This window comes from Octodon degus, unplaced genomic scaffold (genome assembly GCF_000260255.1).
Source record: "Octodon degus isolate 3935 unplaced genomic scaffold, OctDeg1.0 scaffold00189, whole genome shotgun sequence".
Lineage (NCBI taxonomy): Eukaryota > Metazoa > Chordata > Mammalia > Rodentia > Octodontidae > Octodon > Octodon degus.
The window spans coordinates 1562095-1581890 of record NW_004524765.1 but is presented as its reverse complement, the minus strand read 5'-3'; the positions used below and the strand labels follow the sequence as shown (position 1 = coordinate 1581890).

The 19796-nt window shown below is 50.0% G+C and overlaps 1 protein-coding gene across 1 annotated transcript in view; it reads left to right on the top strand.

The window, feature by feature from the left end:
• Nucleotides 1-19796, top strand: part of Xxylt1 (xyloside xylosyltransferase 1) — a 140235-nt gene that overhangs the window by 77795 nt on the left and 42644 nt on the right. The window contains exon 3 of the mRNA XM_004643995.2: nucleotides 1781-1913. Within this exon, the coding sequence (XP_004644052.1) occupies nucleotides 1781-1913 (133 nt within the window). The remainder of the gene's footprint in view (nucleotides 1-1780; nucleotides 1914-19796) is intronic.

Genomic DNA, 19796 nt, shown 5'->3' with positions numbered 1-19796 from the left:
CTGGATTCCTACAGCCTAGGAGATGTTTCCCACACACTGTCTCATCCTGGCCTCTCAGAAATGAGGCAGCCAATGTTGACTAAAGTAAACTAAGTTTCCTTATCACTGAATTAGTCAGTGCCCAGACTGGAAGTGGCGTGTGTTCCCAGGCCGGGCTTCCACCTTGGTACCCAGTAGTGGGTCCAGCTGCCCCCGTGGGAACCCGGGCGGTGTTCTGCTAGTTCATGCATCAGCACTCATGCTTCTCTCTGCTTGGAGTCACTGCCCAACCCAGGTGGAGGCCAGGGCCCAGCCTGCTGGTGCCCCTCCTGGCCCTGACGCCGCAGGAGCTCGGTCAGGCAGAGTGGCGAAGGCCACGGGGATGAACTAACTCGTGCCTCTCCCCTGCTCCTGCCTGAACTCTGCCCCCTCCCTCTGCTCCTCAGCCACAAGCCATCTGGGGCAAAAAGCCCTCGTGTGCTAGGTTGCAGGAGACTGGTAATGAGGGCTCCTTCCGTCTTGTGGACAGCACCTTAGCAACATGTTGGTATCCGAGGGCTTTCTGCTGAGTGCCTCCAGGTCTTCATCTTGACTTGAGAAGCTAAGATGTGTTTGCAGCTGTCCTAGGAGGGCCTAAGAAGATGGTGTCGTCTTTCTCTTCTGTGGGGCATTTACCCTCTGCTCCCCAAAGAGAAACTACCTGGGTATTTTGAGTCTCCAGTAGGGTGTCCACATATGGGTCATCCAAAGCAGATTTTCAAGAGCAAGTTGGTGCCCTGTTAATATTCCTACTTAATCAGAAAATTTGGGGCATCACTGAGTTACAGGGTATTATATATAGTACAGGTTCTCCTATGTCCAGAGTCCTCACTGACCTTGAAGGGCTAGGGCCAAAATTTTGGCTGTCCTTGTAGTCCTTCTTTTTCTCTAATTTTTTAGTCTGTAAACTTAAGTTCTTAACCCTCCAGAAGACAAGCTTAATGATAGTACCCGAGAATGTAGGCTGTTGAGCTTAACATCAGTATCTGTCCGAATATCAAACGCCTCTAACAAAAGTAGACAAAAAAGGATGATATAAATGAAGGACCATTTTGTAGTGAAAAAATACACACACACACACACACACACACACACATATATATATATATATCTGTATATACAAAATAGCATAGATATGCAGCTACTTTCTCTTAGTTCGATGAGAAGAAAGTTTTGAACTCATAGTGTTTAGACAAGATATCATGTCTGCATCTTGTACTATGAATAACCACTACAGACAACAATATGCAATGTATTCATTATTGTAACTGTCCTACTAACCTGCTTTGAAACTATCTCATTGCTACTTCTTTCTCAATAAAATTATTTTTAAAAAATAAAAAATAAATACTCCCACTTAGGCAGCAAGCCTAGGCTGGAGCTCAGGTACCTAGTTCTAAATAAAATGGATCTGCAGGTAGAAAGCAAGCTGTGGCAAGCAGAGAGGTCTGAATGCAGACAGGGTGCTGGCTGGTGAAAGGCCAGGGCCTTTATTTCTAGCAGTTACTTTGTATCACTTAGCAACAGTAAGCCCTTCTCTGGACTCCCTCCTTTATCTTCTGTCACTGGTTGAGCCTCCCAGGAGGTGTGTGTGCCTGTATCTTATTGTCCTTTTTTGGTTGCTTGTTTGAAACAAGGTTTTACCATGTTGCCCAGGCTGTCCTCGAACTCATAGTCCTCCTGCCTCAGTCCCCCAAGCAGCTGGGATTTTAGGCCTGTGCCGCCACCCTTGACCTGACTGCCTTTTCTTTTCATCCTCCAGAGATCCTGCGGATCATTCAGCTGGACCTCGACCTAAAGTATAAGACCAACATCCGGGAGTTGTTTGAGGAGTTTGACAATTTCCTGCCAGATGCTATCATTGGCATAGCCAGGGAGATGCAGCCCGTGTACAGGTAGGCAGCGGCTTCAGGGGCAGCGTCCGGACCCCTCCTACCCCATCCTGTGCTCTGCCATCCACAGCAGATTGGATGCACCAGAGTGTGGTCTTCCTGTGCTTCGTGTCTCCGGCATGTGTTTGTACTTACAGTCCACAATTGATAGCATGCTCCCCTGCCAAGGATGCTGCCTCATTAGTTTGGGGGAGTTTGTGACACTTTTCTTCTGAAAACCCAGTGGTTATGGTGGTGGGTTCTGATTAAGCTCAGAATTTTTTTTTTGTTTTGTTTTGTATTTTTTGTATTTTAGGGAAGGGTCTACAGGGTGTCCAGGGTCTCAGTATTAGATTGGACTCGTAGTGTTCATCTATTTACAGCCTCCCAGGAGCTGGGATTACAGGTGCGTGCCACCACTCCCAGTCTCAAGCTGAGAATTTTTAAAAAGTTACTAATCTGGGCTCTGTCTGACACAGCTGGCATCCGGATTTTACCTCCATTCTAGTGACTGGCTGGGCTTTCTCAGCCCTGGAATCACCATGACCGCCATTGTGCGTAAGAAGAAATTGATGAGAGGGGCTTTTGGGGGTGCAGGGGAGACAGCTCCTCGGGGCTCAGATTCGCAGGAGTGGTCCAGGCAAGGTGGCTCTTTGTGTACAAGGTGGCCTAGCATTGTTGATGTTGGTGACAGAAACGTCAGTGTCCAGGAGCCGAGAGATATGTTCAGGAAGATTTTCTTCTACAGTGTCATTTGCTGTAGCCCCAAACTAAAAACAGTTTATATGTTCTGGGCAGAAGACTAGATGGATAAAAAATGCATATACCTAGTTGAGAACCCTGCAACATAAATGAGCAAATGGTCACTACATGTGATGCCAGGTAGAGGTTAAACAGTGACTTTGGTGATCCATCCACAAGTGCCAAACTGGCAGGGAAAACCAGGGAGGTGATCCGGAAGCCAGCCACAGACCTGGGGCTGTGAGAGGGACTGTACTTTATTTCTCCACCGAGGTGGTAGTGTACTCGGTGCATGTGGATTTTTGTGTGTTGTATGTCTTATTCATACTGTTATAGAGGTGTGGGGAAGACATAGCAGAAGCAGGTTGCTGTTCACAAGCCGCTGGCCCTGGACCCGGGTGGTCCACATTCCTGACTCACCCTCTGGCCGGCGGAGCAACTGCTGCCCAGTGCCTGAGTGGCCTGAGTGTGGCAAAGCGAGCTGGGCGCCAGTGTCCTGGGGCTTGCAGGCCATGTGTTCTCCATCAGCCCCTTGTGTGTGCTCCCTGGCCCAGGGCCCGTGTCGCAGAGGGCTGTGCGGCACAGGCTGCTCACTGCTCAGATGTGAGCTTCCCCTGGAGGGAGGGCAAGTGTGGAGGCTGCTGTTCGAAAGCCCCAGATCACACAACGGGAAATTCCTGCAAGACCTTTGAATGTGCTGATAACGCCAGTCTTGTGGGCTATTCTCTGTGATAGTCCTCCTCTGAGTGCCCCAGAGTCACAGGTGGATCGGAAGGAGAGGCCTGGGCACACCGTGCCATCTTGACTACAGCCAACTCTGGTCCTGGTCTCTGGCTTGCACAGGTGTGCTTGTGCTGGGGTCTCAGCCAGCCCAGGGAGGGGAAGATGGAGCTTTAAACATGAGGTCCTGGGTGTGGGTCCAGCTCTGCACTGACCGCCTTCGGGCCTTGGCACCCTCTGCAAGGGGCAGCAGATGTGCTCTGAGACCTCCTCCCTCAGCTCCGTCATTGGTGGCCACAGCTCTTTGATCCTCCCTCCTCCCTAGGCCAGAAGCTTGTGTCTGCACAGAACTCTGGGACTCTGGAAGGCCCACGGTCCTGGATGGCTCCCAGAGCTCATTAGTAAATGCTAGCCCCAGACTGGGATGCCTGTGAACGCTGGTTGGAATCTTCTCCTGTCATCTAAGTGGAAACCTGGAAACCACATCACTGCATTTAGATAATATTGGCCAGAATTTATGTTTTCTGCAGGTCTAGGTTTTATAAATAGTACAACTTAAATCAGCCTAATTGTCTAGCCTTCCTGAAAGAAAATCTGAAAGATGTTCGATTAAAATATGAAATGAGTTTTTCTCACCTTCAGAATTTGTAGTTAGTGCTGTGTACAGTGTGAACCGTGGGAGCCCTGTTGCTGGCAGAGGCCAAGAAGGCCAGTGATGGGGCCTGGATGTGCGGCATCAACAGACACTGACACTCTTGGACGCGCTCGCTCCCCCCACCCTGGCTGAATGCTCCCCAGAGACTCTAATAACTCAGGCTGCAATGATTGCTCTGCATCCTGCTGCCGCCAGAGAATTGGCATTTGAAGTTTGCACTTGCAGGATTTACTGAGGCTGAAGATGGTTTGGTGCCAGCTGCGGCAGACAAGGAGTGAAGTGTGGTTTCTTCTTCCCCAGCAAACTCTGATGACTGGAAGATGGGTGTTAGTGGTCTGCTGCTCAGAGGGTCACAGAGAGGAGGGGTGAGAGAAGACAGAGGATGGGAATGGAAGTGGTGAGTGTAGGGTAGAGCTGGCCTCCGCCTCTTGAGACTCACTGCTTTTGAGGGCCTGTATCCAGCCACCTCACTGGCCCATCCCATCCTGGGATTCACTGTGCTCAGACCAGCAAGCGCTCTTCTGGAATGGCAAAGCATGCTGGGCGTAAGTTACGTAGCCTCGTGCATTCTGCTGGCGAAAAGGGCTAACTGGAAACAACAGCAAGCAGCATTAAACTAAAGCGCAACGTGACTGGTTAGGCAAGTGCTGCTGGGTCTGGAAATTAACCAAGCCAGAATAGATTTGGAATCACCCCCACTGTGTCATTTTTTATAGTCACTTGTCCCACGGTCACTGTACTTCAAACAGGCATACGTCAAGTCATTTTTATGGCTGTTTCCTTTCTATTGTGTGCTGTGAATGCTCAAGGCTTGAAGGGGGGGTGGGAGAAAAGTGTTTCCCACTGTCCACTTAATGAATGACTTTCTAAGTTTTTTTCCCCAAAAGTACATTAAACCAAGTATGTTTTCTGGGCAAGATGCAAGGACTGTGGGATATCAGAGTAGTGAGAGAGAGGGTGCTTGCTTTCTTGGGTCACCATTAAGATTCTGTGGGGTCTGGCATCTGTGACCTCCCTCATCTGAGAGTGGTGTGCCCTTCTCCTCTTGGGGGGCTTGCGGCCCTTCCCTCTGTGAGGCCTTTTTCAGCTTTTTCATTGGGAACTAGAACCCCAGCCAGGACCTACATGGCGGTGCATTCAGTTGGGGGAAGCGGCCAAAAGAAAGGAAGAGGCCGAGGCCTTTTCTGTAAATTGATAGTTATATTTTGTGAATATGTGTCTTATGAGCTTGCTTCTTTATAAATGTGTTAGAAAAGACTAGAAGACTGTGGGACCTTCTTTATGTGTATCCTGTAAAAACTGTAAGGGTGTCCTGTAAAAATTATTAGCAGCAGGTGAAAAGTATGGCATTGAAGCAGTGGCACCTGATGATCCTCAGATATAAGTGGCCGTGGGCCATGCAACGGATCCCTTGGTTTGCAGACCTTATGTTTGCTGATCTGTAAGTGGGACAGACAGATCCTGTGCGCACAGTACTAAAGAACTCAGATAAAATGGGTTTGGAATCTCTGGGAGAATGGAATTTCTGGTGTGAGAGTAGAAAGCATCCCTCCCTTAACCCTCTCAGCTCCTTTTTGGTTTTGAGGACTTGTTCTTCTGGACACCTCCTTTGCTACTCATGCTTGGCCACTTGGGGTTGTCACTTAAGCCACAGGACACCAGGTCCACCAAACTGCATACGAATAGCAATACTATTTGGTGTACAAACATGTTCCAGATACTCAGGGGGCATTCTTACATGAAACGGTTACTTTTTATGTATCTGAGATGTAAATTTAACAAGGAGTCCTGTTTGTTTTTTTCCTGAACCCTGCGGCCCCCTCCCTCCTCCAGTGTACAGCTTCACATTTGAAGAAGGCGGCGATCTGGCTCAAGGGGGTTAAGACGGAGGGTACAGGGGTGGAGCTTCAAAGACCCTCGTGGACAGTGTGAGTTGGGGGCGGCCCCCTGTGTCTGCGGTTACACCAGGCGCATGTGTGTGTCCCTATCTCTGCAAGACTGAGGGCTCAATAGCAGCCCAGGTCATCTGGGACAGGTCTGGCATGGCTGGCTGCAGGTCACAGGGCCCCTGCTGACCCTGGAGAGAAACAGTTAGAGGAGCCCAAGTGCGAGTCAGGGTCACTGTCCCCAGAACAGCCACTTGGAGGGCCTCTGAATGGTGGCTTTGTTGGTGGGGACAGTGACTTCCGGGCCCATTTTCCCTGCTTTACAGGCTCCGCCGTGCTGGATGGAGCCCAGGCCCACCAGGCCGAGCAGCGGGTGGGTTCCGTCAGCTGCTGCACGCACTGCCAGGCAGGCATTTCAGTAGTGTCTCTGCCTTTGCCTTCTGCAGCCCTGTAGTTTATTACCATGCCAGCCTCAGCTCCTTCTTGATGCCTGAGTGAACATGTCCCCCGGCTTTTCTTCAGCTGCCTTATCCCATACTAGGACTTCAGGAGTGTTGGGAAGCAGAGGACAATGTGATTGACACCCACCACTGCCACTCCATGGCTCTGTGATCTTGGCCTCTTGCCCTCTCTGAACATTAGATAAGTGGAGATTATATTGTGCAGTATATGGCTGAGTAGGTGGGGGCTAAATTAGGATAAGTTACAGTGCCTGGCATGCGGCAGCACTCACTAATGGTCAATATCAGAGTAGTCGCTACCCAGAGTCTTTGCTTGGCCACTGATAGGCTCTGTGACTCTACAGAGTCACTACCTGTGAGCTTCAGCTTCTATGTAAATGGGAGCTTCTGCTAGCATAATTCTTGCTCATCTGAATTCCCTTTCTACATGAGAGGAAGTGCTTGCTTCCCCTCCATCGCCAAAGAAATCCTCTTTGTGAATTTAGTATCTCTACTCATCAGTTCTTATGCTTTCACTATGAACCTTCACTCTTCTACGGCATTTGCAAAACAGAAACTGACAGTGTTACACAGAGAAAATAAGTCATCCACAGTAACAAGAGAACTTAATATCCCGAGGGAATAGGGGAAACCAGAGACTGAGGAGGTGAGGTGTTTGGACAGAGGCGCAGCTGGAGCTGGCAGGGAGGCTGTGGAGGACCCCTGCCTGGCTTCCTTGAACCCAAGCTTGGTGTTCTGGTCACATTTGAGAGTGAACATCTGGCTCTGGGCTGGGGCTGTGGCCCAGACAGCTACCCTGACCCACGGAGGAGCTTGTCCCCGTGTTGAGCCCTAACTGTGTCCTTTCCTTCTCTTGGCTCAAAAAAAAAATGCACGCAGGTAATTATTTAAAAGTAACACATTTCCATTAAACTTTCAAATAGCATGTGGATACTCTTGTTTTCCAGGACTTCTCTGTAGACTAACCGTGTGTGTGTGTGTGTGTGTGTGTGTGTGTGTGAGTGTGTGTGTGTGTAAAGGCACTCCTGCTCTACAGCTTCTCTGCATCTTTTTGTTGTTTGCTTATCTATCTTGACCGTTGCATGCCTCAGTCTTCCTTTGTTAAATATTGTTGTGTTTAACAATAAGGATCATATTTTTCACTTTTGGTTTGGTTTGGTCTGCTTTTCTGAGACACGGTCTTGCTCTATATTTCAGGCTGCCCTTGAACTCACCATGGAGCCTGCGCTGGCCTCCAACTCACAGCAATCCTGCCTCAGTCTCCCAAGTGCAGAGGTTGCAGTCGTGCACCACCACTCTTGGCAGTATTTCTCCTGTCTTTTTATCAGCACAAGTGTGCAGTGTGTGTTTACATTCCTCGTGGGGATCAGCCCACGTGCATAACACGTTTTCATTCCTTTCTCATGCGCTTCCCCTCCGCCCTTCTCTCTTGATCACCTTCTTTTTTTGTATGTTTTTAGCGCATAATGTTTACAACACTTTTTACTATGGGAAGTGTCTAGTGCATACACATGTCGACAGAATCATAATTCTGAGGACCTCAGGAATATTCAGGGAGCTCTAGGGGTGGTGAATGTTTCACTGACCATGCTCCATCCTGAGCCCCCTACTTCTCCTCTTCCCCAGTTGTTATAAGGCAAGTCCAGGGCATTTGATCATTTCATCTCTGTCATTTTTAATCTTTTTGAAAAATATACCTGCTGAGCTGAGGAGTTAGCCTGGTGGTCTAAGTGCCTGCTTGGCAAGTGCAAAGACCCAAGTTCAATCCCCAGTACTATATGCTGTGCCCTGCCCTGCCCTGCTGTACCAGCCCCAGAACCCTTGGTATGTAGTGCCAGCCCTTTAACTGGGTGTGGTGGTCCACACCTGTAGTCCCACTTCTGGGGAGGCTGAGACAAGAGGATCCCTATGAGTCTGAACTGCATAGTGAGACTTTGTAAAAGGGAGGGGAGAGGAAGGGGGAGGGGAGGGGGGAGGGGAGAGGAAGGGGGAAGGGAGGGATGGGGAGACCCCTCCATCCCTTAGGATGCATAAACCAGGACTCAAAGATAAAACACATCCTAGGAGGGGAGGGGAGGGAAGGGAACGGAAGGGAAAAGAAAGGCCTGCTACTGCCTAAAGCCACAGGGCACTGTGAACCATGGTGTCCCTGCCTGCAAGCCACCCACTGGACTCAGCTGCATGCGGGAGGAGTGCAGACTGGTGGCTCTGACATCCAGGCAGCTGGCTTCTCCGCCTCTCTCTGGGTTCTCATGTTGGACGTGCGGTAACCGTCACTTCTGGGAGACTGCAGCTGATGTAAATTCATCAAGCGTCAGCCACGGGGCCCCACTTCATAAGAGACCCCCCCATCCCTTAGGATGCATAAACCAGGACTCAGAGATAAAACATATCCGATTCTCTCCTCTTCTTTGACACCTGAAGATGAGTTTCTTGGCCCTCGTTCCTGTGTGTGTGCGTGTGTGTGTGTTTAATTAACCAAGATGGAGCCTGTCAGTTTCTATTAGCGTTAAATCTGAGCAAGAGAGCAAAGCTCATGTCTTTTGCTGTGGTGATTTCTTCAGAACCCTGCCCTGCTTTTGCACAGAATGTGGACCTGGGGGTGGTGCTATAGCCCAAAGATGTTACTCATAAAGGAGCTGTCGGGTGGACCTGCTTTGTAAGAGAGAAGGTCTTCACTGAAGTCATCATTTTTTAATGACATCCGTAAAACTGTGTTTGGAAAGGAAAACGCTGTATACAGAAGAACTCAAGTGAGGCCGCTCCTGGCGATGGAATCATTTCCTGTCTGGTGGCTGTGCCCCTCACCGTGCCCTGGGGAAGCTGGAGGCAGCAGGATGCCATCTGAGCGGTGGGGGCTTGCTGAGGACCTGTGTGTGCCGGGGGAGAGAGGAGGAGCCCCTGGGCCCGATCCCAGGTACCTTGTCTGCCTGCAGATGAATGCTGGGGCAGCTGAACCCGTAACGTTGCTCCCCATGTTGTGCCTAACCCAGGCGTCTCCTAATGAATGAGAGGGACAGGCTGTGTGTTCCAAGTGGCAGGCCTCTCGGAGGTGTATCTGAAAAATGAAGGAGCAGATACTTAATCCGAGTGTGCTCCTTCAGCAGTGGGTTGGCCAGCTGTAAAGAAATTCTCTATAGTGCCCTCACTAGGCATCCTACACAAAGTGCCTTAACAGTAATTTTCATTTTAAAGACAGTAAGTGGGAAACATGATTCTCAGATTGTATCAGCCGTTTGTGCGTGTGAACCACAGGATTGGTTCACATCAGTTTCAAGCATTTAACTGTAGCTGGGAGGAATTACAAGGGAGGAGCATGGCTCCTAGTTCTAGGAGGTTATACTGAGAGGGAAATGCGACAGGTAGATGTGATCAAGCCGGTGGGCAGGGGTGCTGCAGTGGTACAGGTGCTCATGGGGTGGAGTATGGGCCTCAGTGTGGTGACGTGGGGTGGTGGACCTTTCAGAAGTGGGACCTAGTGGGAGGTCCGTGGGCCAGGCAGGTGGTGCCACCAGAAGAAATCAGGGTGGTTCTGGGGGCCCTGTGTTAGCCCTCATGGGAGCACTGTTGTAAAAGGCTAGCCCCTCCCAGTTCCTGTTGCTTTTGAGATGTAATGTCTTCCTCTAGCCATCCCCTCCTGCCTCTTTGACTAGAGCCCAAACCATGCTGGTGCCCTGGTCTTAAATCACTAGAACTCTGAGCTAAATCAACTTTTTTTCTTTATAACCTCATCAGTTTCAAGCATTTAACTGTAGCAATGAAAAACAGATGAATACATATGCCAAGTGAGGACCACTCATGGGAGAGATCTCTTGGCCAAGCCACAAAGACATTCTGCTGTAGGAACAGTAAACTTCTCTGACAGCCCACTGCATCCTCTGTTGTATATTTTGCCCTCAAAATACTAAGACGAGGGCAACCTTTGTTTGCCCCAAAAGGCCTCTTGGGAATGGGCTATGCTCTTAGAAGTTCACTTAGAGTGCACTGAACTCCATGCCTGAGTCAGAAGCACCCTGGGCATTTGATGAGGGCCCAGCTGTGCCATAGCAGTGTGCTGCCTTTCTGGGGGAAGCACCTCCCCAGCTCACCCCAGCCCCACCCTGGGAGACAGGCCTGGGGAGGTCCCCCACCTAGGTGTGACACAGGAAGATGGACCCTAGAGGACTGACCTTTTCTATATTACTGCACCCCATTTCCTTTGTGAAGTAAAGATCTCATTGAAAGGGCCTCGCTTGCCCTCCAGACAGCAGAGCAGACTTCTCTCGGGGGTGGAGGGCCACATCGTGTAGCTACGCCACAGTGGCCTAGGTACAAGAGGGACTTTGAGTAACAGACACTGTGTGGAAAGGACTGAGTTCAATGTGGCTGGCTGCACACTGAGAAGAATGTCACCATGGCTCGATGGCCATCCCCTGTGCATGTTTCAATTGCACAATGACATTTCTGTGGGCAACTGGGTGAGGTGAGTGCTCAGTTTTCAGTCCCTCTGGCTCCAGGCGAGCAGCAGATTTGATTTAGCAGAAACATCAGGCTTGTAAGTGGAGCCTGTTTTGTTTTGTTTTTTGGGTTTGTTTTGTTGTATTTTAGGGAAGGGTCTACAGGGTGTTCAGGGTCTTACCTAGAGACCCTAGATTGGACTCGTAGTGATCCACCTATTTACAGCCTCCCAAGAGCTGGGATTACAGGTGTGCACCACCATGTCCAGCCTCTTGGGTTTGAATTGAATCCCTCCTGTCCTGCTCCCCCAGTGGGAGACCTCATGAAGCCAACCATCTCCTGCTGATTGTAGAGAAGTGCTGGGACCCTGGTCTGAAGGTGGCAGAGCTGACTGCCCCTCCCAACATTAAGGAGCTGCCTGTAGGAACATTCAGTCCCGGGACACAGCCTTCCAAGCTGCTCCTGCTCTTGAGACTTTTATAGCACTGTTTGTCAAGGAGAAGCATGTTTGGGAACCAAGATTTGCCTGGATGTTTGCTGTGTCCCTAGCTCTGCTGGGGACGTCATGTAGCTGGCTGGTCCTGATGGCCTTGCAGCAACGTGAAGCCATAGAGAGCCTCACGGGGCCTCATTAATGTCACTCACTCTGGAGTGAGGCGCCCAGGCGCTTGGCTGCTGCTTCACTGCTTCCTCTTAATTCCCCTTGGCCCTGTGAAAATAATTACTGCCTCCCTTAATAAAGCGAAGCCCAGTATCTACATGGAAACCCTTTCCCTTGTTGCCCAACCGACCTGTCTTGACTCAGAACTATAAAGGCAGCGGAGCAGTCCTAGCAGCATACTTGGGCTGACAGTGAACAAGACTTCCGTGTGCATAGTAATGTAGTTGCATTCCATCGAGCCTCATTTTTCAGAGCACCTGGAAGATAATGTCTAAGCAAGGCACAGCCGTAAAGACCATATTATATGAAAGGAATAACCAGAGCAGAAGGAGGCAGACACCTTCATTTCTTCTGTCTGTTCCCCGATGCCAAGATGCTGGCAGGGCCCCGGAGAAACACACAGCGTGACTTTGGTCTTGCAGGTCACGTCTTTACTCCCTCTTCATGTTTTTGGCTGCCATCCAAGGTTAACGGCATCCTGCAGTGACCCAGCACTGCACACTGGCATGACGGGAATGGTGGAGTCCTTGAGCCTGGGTGTGTAGAGGAGACAGAGCCCGAGAGAGCTTCACGGAGGAGGTGGGCTCCCCAGCCACGTGTGCTAAGCTGGGTGCCACTCGTACAGACCAGGCCAGGAGAGTGCCCAGCTCCGACGCACACGCTGTTATCCTGGAGAGATCGGGTGGAGTGGGTGGTTGTTTCTGACAAAATAAAATGAGAGGACATCTGATTAGCATTCAGTAAAAAAGGCGATCACCCGCTGAGTGTAACATACTGCAATAGGTCCAAGGAAGGCCATCTGGGATTCAGAACTCAGGTTCAGTCCAGAGCAGTGTAATTTCAGGTAAAGGCCCCAAGGAAGTAATGCAGTTGTTAAAAACAGATTCTGAAACAAAAGCCCCACAGGTTCTGAAAAAGATGCGAAGCACTTGATCAGAAGCCCATGCATGCCTTGCTTTTCTTTAGTACTGTGCACTGAACCCAGGGAGCGCTGAGCTACATCCCTGGTCTCCCCTTTTTATTTAGTACAGGGTCTTACTATGCAGCTTGGATTCATAGTGATCCTCCTGGCTCAGCCTCCCCAGTGCTGGGATTACAGGCATGCATCACCAGACTGGTCTTAAACTTCTGTTCCTCCCACGTTAGCCTCCCAAATAGCTGGGATCATAGGCATGTGCCACCATCCCCAGCTGTGCCCTACTTCCTGATTGATTGATGTTTCTTTTTTTTTTAAATAATGTGAATATGGGTCCAGTGTTGCCACATTTGACTTTCTTTCCTTTTTGAGTGAAATAAAAAAAAAATCTGTATTAATGTAAGGCTTCTGATTTTTATTTATTTATTTTATTTTTTGCGGAACCGGGGATTGAACTCAGGCCCTTGTGCTTGCCAGGCAAGCGCTTATTCTACTGAGCCATCTCCCCAGTCCCTGATTTTTAAATTGATAATGAAGCAGATAATCTGCGGGCCAAATAAAGTACATCAGATTCAGCTCAAGAACTGCACATAGGTCTGGTTTTAAAGGATCATCCAGGCCAAGTGCTGCTGCTCAGGGCCTGGACCTCAATAGGCTCTGGTCCTCTGCCCTTAGTTGCTGATACTGCTGGTTTTCAGGTCCCTCGAGCTCTTTTTTTCCTCCCCAAATGTTTTCTCCCATTCCTTTTAAAGAGATGAGTTTTATTTCTCTCATTTAAAATGCTATTAAACATTTTTCTAACTAATTTCAGGCTTACCTAATAACAAAGCATCAAGGCTGGGCATAATTCTTTTCCAGAAATGTAATTTAGGAAGAAAATAAAAGGATCCTCAAGCTCATTATTTACTGGAGCGGGCACTGGTGTTAGCCTTAACACATGGAAGAGCATCTTCCAGCTGCTCCTGGTGCCTGAAGATGCTTTTTGGAGATTGGAGGCCTCAGTGGAGATGGAGGGAGGGAGAGAATCCGAAGGGAAGAGAGGAGAGGGGCAGGAGAGGCTGGCAGTGGTCCAGTGTCATCTCCTCACTGTCCCTCTTGTCATGGTCGCTGCCTCCCAGAGGAGCCCACAGGCCCCGCTCTGCAGTAGTGTCCAGGCCAACCTTAATGCCACCGCAGGTGGCCGTCCTCTTTGGTGCCCATCTGGAGACTCTCCTTCCTGATCTCTGAGCCAGGCACAGCTGCGTTTCCTCTAGACCGTTAGTTCTTCTCCCTGCAGCACTAACTAGGTGGCCCATCGTGCAGTTGGCTCCTGGACACTCACTGCGAGCTTGAGCTGCACTGCAGCCGCCTAAGGGTCTCCTAGGATTCACTTGGGTACTGATGCTCACACTTGGCCAAAAGTGTAAAGCAGGGCTGTCCTGGCCACCCCAAGCCTGAGGAGGCAGAGCTGGCTTGGGGTTGGGGGATAAAGGAAGAAAGAGTAGGGAGAGAATGACATGGGATGAGGGCTGAGAGAGGACGAGGAGTCAGAAGGACCACTGAGTGGGCAGTGTCTGGCTAAAATAAGATGATCGAAGCATGAATTCACGAACCACACAGGTTCCTGCTATGCCAAGGGAGATTTTCTTTCCTTTGTGTTCCTAGTACTTAAAGAGGGGAGAATAATGAGAATAAATCTCCCAGGAAGAAGTACATTAACCACAGAATGAGTTGCAGAATTATTAACAGCTAGTTGCTCAACTTAGATGGAAGCAGGCCTCTCTGGACAAATGCAGCCTGCTGCAAGTTGGCAGTGTATGTGTGTAGCCACACCTACCACCTCCATGGATGACAGGTGTGGCCTGTAGACACTACAGGGGAAGCTTCAGAGGCTTGGTTGCAGGTGCTGGAGTGTAGCCAATCTCAGCCTCAGTTCTGTGTCTTTAGAGAGGTGGCTTACAGTGTAGGCTCAGCTCTCAGCATCTGTCAGACTCTTGTGTGGAAGGTACGGATGTCCCTTGGTTTACGGCAGGGTTATGTCCTGATATACTCTCATCAACTGAGAAGCTCTTAAGTTGGAAATGCTTTGAATGCATCTAACTACCAAATGTGCCAGCTCAGCAATGCAGTCTGCCATAGAGAATTGGTTGTTTATCTCTTGATCTTGGGGGACACTGGAAGCTGGCATTCACCACTACTGCCTGGTATCAAAAGAGAGGACCAGACAGCATATCCAGTCTTGTAACAAAATGGGAATTCACACTGGGAAGTATGGTTCCTGTTGGTATTGTTCTCATACCACAGAAAAATCTCCAACTGAACCATCAAGAGATGGGACTATATTTTAAAGCCCCACAGTTTAAGGCTGGTAGCTCCCATGGAATCTAAGAAGATGTGACATTCTTGAGGGACAGGAGAAGAGGAGGAAGGATGTTGCTTGTGTTCTTATCACAGCAAAATGTGTCCCTCACGTAGCCAACTAGGAGAGTGTCTGGGATCACTGCAAAGCTGCCCCACAGTGTATCAGGACTTGTCATCTGTTGGAACCAGGAGATTGAGTCATTCCTGGGCTGGAACTTTGGACTTTCCTAACTTGTAAATCTCCTAAGTGTTTTCATGGAAGCTGCTATAACACGGGCCACAAGCTGGATGGCTTATAAGCAACAGAGATTCATTTCTCTCAGTTCTAGAGGTTGGGAAGTCCAAGATCAGTCAGTGTGCTGCCATCCGAGGTGGCCGGTGAGGCTGTGGCATGCATGGTTTGCTCATGGCCGCCTCCTTGCTGCATCTCCATGTGGTGGATACAGAGCTCAGATCTCTTCTTATAAGAGCACTAATTACCTACCAAATGCCCCATTCCCTAATACCACTGAATGTGAGGTGTCCACATGAATCCAGGGGATGTTTACGCAGGCCATAACAGCAAGGCTGCCTCCACGTCTCCCAGTGGCCCTTGTCAGCTCATGGGCTGGACTTTGGCCCTGGGTTGATTGGAAGATTGGGCTCTCTCTGTTGGGTGGTACCGACATTACCTGTGGATTAACTTGTTAATTTTGAAAACAAACACCTGGGATTTAGCCAAAACTTCATGCAGAAGGAATCAAGGCAGAAAACTGACACAGTTGCCTCTCAAAAGTGAAAATGCTTTGCTGTTGCCATTAATTTTTGGCTGGTCTCAAAAGTCCACACAAGAATCACTTTTTTTTTTTTATAAGTATGACCCACACTGCAGAATCTCAGCTGGTCACTGAGACTGTGAGAGGTGGACCTGCCTGCTTCTGTGAGCTCTGGTTAGACTGCAGGGGCTTCCTACCTATGGTGTCACTCTTACTAGACTGTGGGGCTCAGAGATGTCACCTTCTATCTTCCACAGGGCTGTAGCATGTCCAGAGTAGAATCCTAACAGCTGGGAGCCCTTTGTGTAGAAGAAGCCAGGAAGGTGGGAAGAGGGAAGCCAGGTCCCCTCCAGCTGGCGTGAGGAGGGGAACACTGAAACACTTCCTGGCGGAGCACATTTGTGTTGCCTGGAGCTGGGATTACCCAGAGAAATAGGGAGGTCATTGTGAGCCTGGCCTCAGCGAGTATCACTGGGAAGCGGTCCTTGTCCTCCCATCCCAGCACATCTGGGCTTGTCCAGGCAACTCCGTGGCATTAACAGTGCATGAGGTGAGTCCACAGATACATGTCCATGTCCTGCCATGTACTGGGCTTGGGAGTAAGCCACAGGCCCTGACCCCAACAAGTGCAGATACTTCCTGACCCATGTCAGACTTACATCCCGACAACCCGTCATAAATTGAAGCAGTATAAGTCAGAAATACCCTTAACATACCCTGCCCACTGCACGTCATAGCTTGGCAGCATGCTCAGCTCTAGCATGAGCGACAGCTGCAAGACAGTGTCATACTGCAGAGCCCAGCTTGGCAAAAGATCAAAGTTCAAAACCTGTGCCGACATGAAGTTTAACTACCCTAAGTTGGGAGCTGTCTGTGTGGTCGAGGGGGCTGGCCCTCCCAAAGCTGAGGGGCCAGGCACAGTCTGAAACTGTCTGCTACCCTCTTGGGATTCAGCACCTCTGGCCTTTTCTTTCCTGCCCCATCCTGACTTGACCCTGATGCCTTCCCATCATTCATACCATCCTCTTCCTTTTGGAAACTCCTTTCAGACTGCTGGACTTTTAGTTTCATTTTATTCTGAGTATAGTCTCTGTTATGGTTTGTGTCTAGTTGTCCCCCCAGATCCTCATGCAGTCATGAAGTGGACTTCTAGACTTTGTGATTAATTCATGATCCGGTGCTGGGATTATAGGTATGAGTGCTGCTGGGATTATAGGTGTGAGTACTGATGGAATTATGGGTATGAGTACTGCTGGGATTATGGGTGTGAGTGCTACCCCCAGCCTGGGGCAGATAGTCTGAAGGCACCATAAGGGAGACAGAGAGACAGACTTGCTCTCTGGAGCCATTGTTGCCATTACTCCTCCCTTTGCTCTTCCTGTTTTCCTGTTTTCCGCCTACATGAACTGCTGCCCTCTGCCACATGCCCCTTTGCCTTGGAGCCAGCTGAGTATGGACTGAAATCTGTACAAACTGTGAGCTCAATAAAGGTTTTTTTCCTTAATTTTCCATGTTGGATATTTTGTCCCACCAGCGAGAGAAAAGTAACTGAGACAGTCTCTTAGATCACCCACAGGTCCATGCTCTGCATCCAAGGGATGGCCTGTGCTTTTATGCCCCGAGGCTAATAGATGACTCCCTCTCCAACTTTGTTGAGCTCCTGTTATACACCAAGCATTGTGTTAGGACTCAAGGCCCACCCCTGTAGCCTGATACCTGGGGCCTCCAACCTCTCTCTCCTCCTGCAAGCTTCATCTGTGGCCTTGGGTGCCTCCTCCCTTTGCCTGGGAGGCACTCCTTCTCCCATCCACCAGCTCATCCTTCCAGGCCCATTCAGTAGAGCCTTCCTGAGGGCCACTGCGCCCAGCTGTCAGCCCCACTCAGCACCTAGCACTGATGCTGCATTATTGGCCCAGATCCTTAGGGATGCTTGGTAAATAGTTGAGAACAAAATAATGTCCTGTAAAAAATGAACAGCAGATGCAGAGGAGCTGGACTGAGCCTTTTCCCTTTCTCCCTGTCCTACACAATCTGTGACTTGGGGTGGTCACCAGTGGACAGTATTTACTGACACACAGTGTGAGGCTACCTGTGAAGCCAGCAGTGCTGAGTAGGAAGGGCTCGCATGCTGCCTTGCGAGAAGCTACCCCCGGCTCTTCCCAGCCTTTGGAGACTACAGGCCAGTTGCATGCCCCCTTGGCCATGAGGACAAACATGTTTATTTTTCTCTTCCATGGTACAGAAGCATAGCATGGAAAGACCAGTGCCAAAGATAAACTGTGGCCAGATTGGAGCTAACCATGAGGAGCCATCTGCATTGCTTGTGAGGTAGAACTGAGACTAGCCCTCAAAAGTATGGCGTCAAGCATTTTTGCAGCATCAGCACTAAGGTGTTTCAGGCTTCTGCTTGTAATGCGTTGTCCCGGATGCCTCCCCATCCCATACCCGGAAGGTGGCTCCCCTCCACCCTCTCTCTCCCTCCATTTCGGACACCCCCCAGCCCTGTGCACCCCTTTTCTGCCCTGCTTCCCACAGCCAGCAGATGAGGACACTTTCTCTGTAGCCCTTGGGCACCAGGCCGCACTGAAATCATGTGGGGTGATTCCAGGACTCCATGCAGTTAAGCAGGAGCTGAGGGGCAGCCTGAGCAGGTTGAATTCTAACCATCATTCCCTGTGGTCGTTTCTTAGCTTGGGAACTTGCCTCTGGGGGCACACATTTGTGCATAAAGTCTTCAATCACCTTTCCATTACTGGGTCAAAATACCCAGCGCCCACAACTTGAAGGAGAGGAGGGTTATGGAGCTCAGTTTCCAGTGAGCTCAGTCCCTGGCAGGCTGGCTCCAAGGTGGAGGCACCGTGGTGGAAGAGGACAGTGAGGACAGCTGTTCAACCCAGGTTATCCAGGAAGCCACGAGAGAAGGGGGGATCTGTGGACACAAACAGACCTTCCAGGTCACGGCCCCGGTGCCCACCTCCACCAGGCCCCATGTCCTACAGCACAGTCAGCTCTGGCCTCCACGGGTGACCCCGCTGATGCTCATGGCACCCCCATGATCCAGTCACCTTCCACATGATCATGCCACTGTTTGGGGGACACTTTAGATCTAAACCATAACAGACTCTTGCCACCTAGTGCCACTTCCAGCAGCAGTTCAGAGGCAAGTCCTTGTCTCATCTGAGCCTGACTTGTCCTTTGACAGACCTGTCGTAGCCTCAGCGGCTGCTCACGAAATGCTCTGAGCTGTGAACTGCCCAGGCAGCTTGGGCCTAGAGGCTTGGGCAGGACGCTGCTGTGTCCTTGTTGGTGTTTCATTCATGTACGCAGCTGTCCTCAGTACTGATTCAGTGAGATAGGAGGGTAGGTGGGTTTGTTCTCATTTTACAGGTTGCATGTGCTATTTGCCAACAAAGTTGTTGGCCACTTTGTCAGGACGAAGACCCCATCCCTGGTCTCAGTACCCTGCCCATCCTCCATGCACCTGAGGTCTGGGCAGGGGGTTCTGAGATGCAGCTTCTCTTCCTGAATGAGAATACAGCAAGCTTGAGAGGCCGGCAGCCACCTCACAGCTTGCAGCATGTACCTGCCTGTTAAGGTCAGCTGCGTTCTTCCATTCAGTCTTTTAAGCGCATCTTACCTGGTGTCTGCGCCCTGCACAAATGGCCCTCCCCCCTCTGTCCACAGTTGTATTTGTGAAAGCCTGGATTTCTGCTCTAACCTTGGCCCGTTCAGTGATTTTTTATCATTTTTCCTCACAGTCTACTGGCTCTGGCAGCACTGTGATCAGTGAGTCATTAAAGAATGCTGTGCATGCCGGCCTTGGGCTATTTCTTGGGAGTTTTGATCACTGGAGAATCTCAGTGGTATAGGAGTCTTAGTGGTATAGATATTAGGGTAGCTATATCCAGTTAGGCCACATGTAACTCCTCCACCGGGGTAAGGGACATGGTAGAAGGGCTTCCTTTTGAAAATTGTTTTACAGTCTACCTGTTAATTCCCAGAAAGCCCATTCTGCTGTTTATCGTATACACAGCTTATTTCTCCAGTAGCCTTTTTCCTGTGGGTCTCAGCCTCCTAGGGGTGGGTATGGGTTCTCTGCCAGCCTGGGCTCTCCAGGTGTGGAGATGTGCCCCCGTGCCCTCAGCCCTGGAGATTGAAGCCAGTGGTACTTTACCTCTTCACTGCCTCTCTCCTCTCCCCAATGCACTGAAGGCTCTTCCTTCTGCTCTTGACTTGTTTGATGGAGGGAGGGAAAGAAAGACTTGGGTGGCTTGATCCTAGTCCTTGTCTTCCCTGTCTTCATGGTCCTAGTCCTTGTCTTCCCTGTCTTCATGG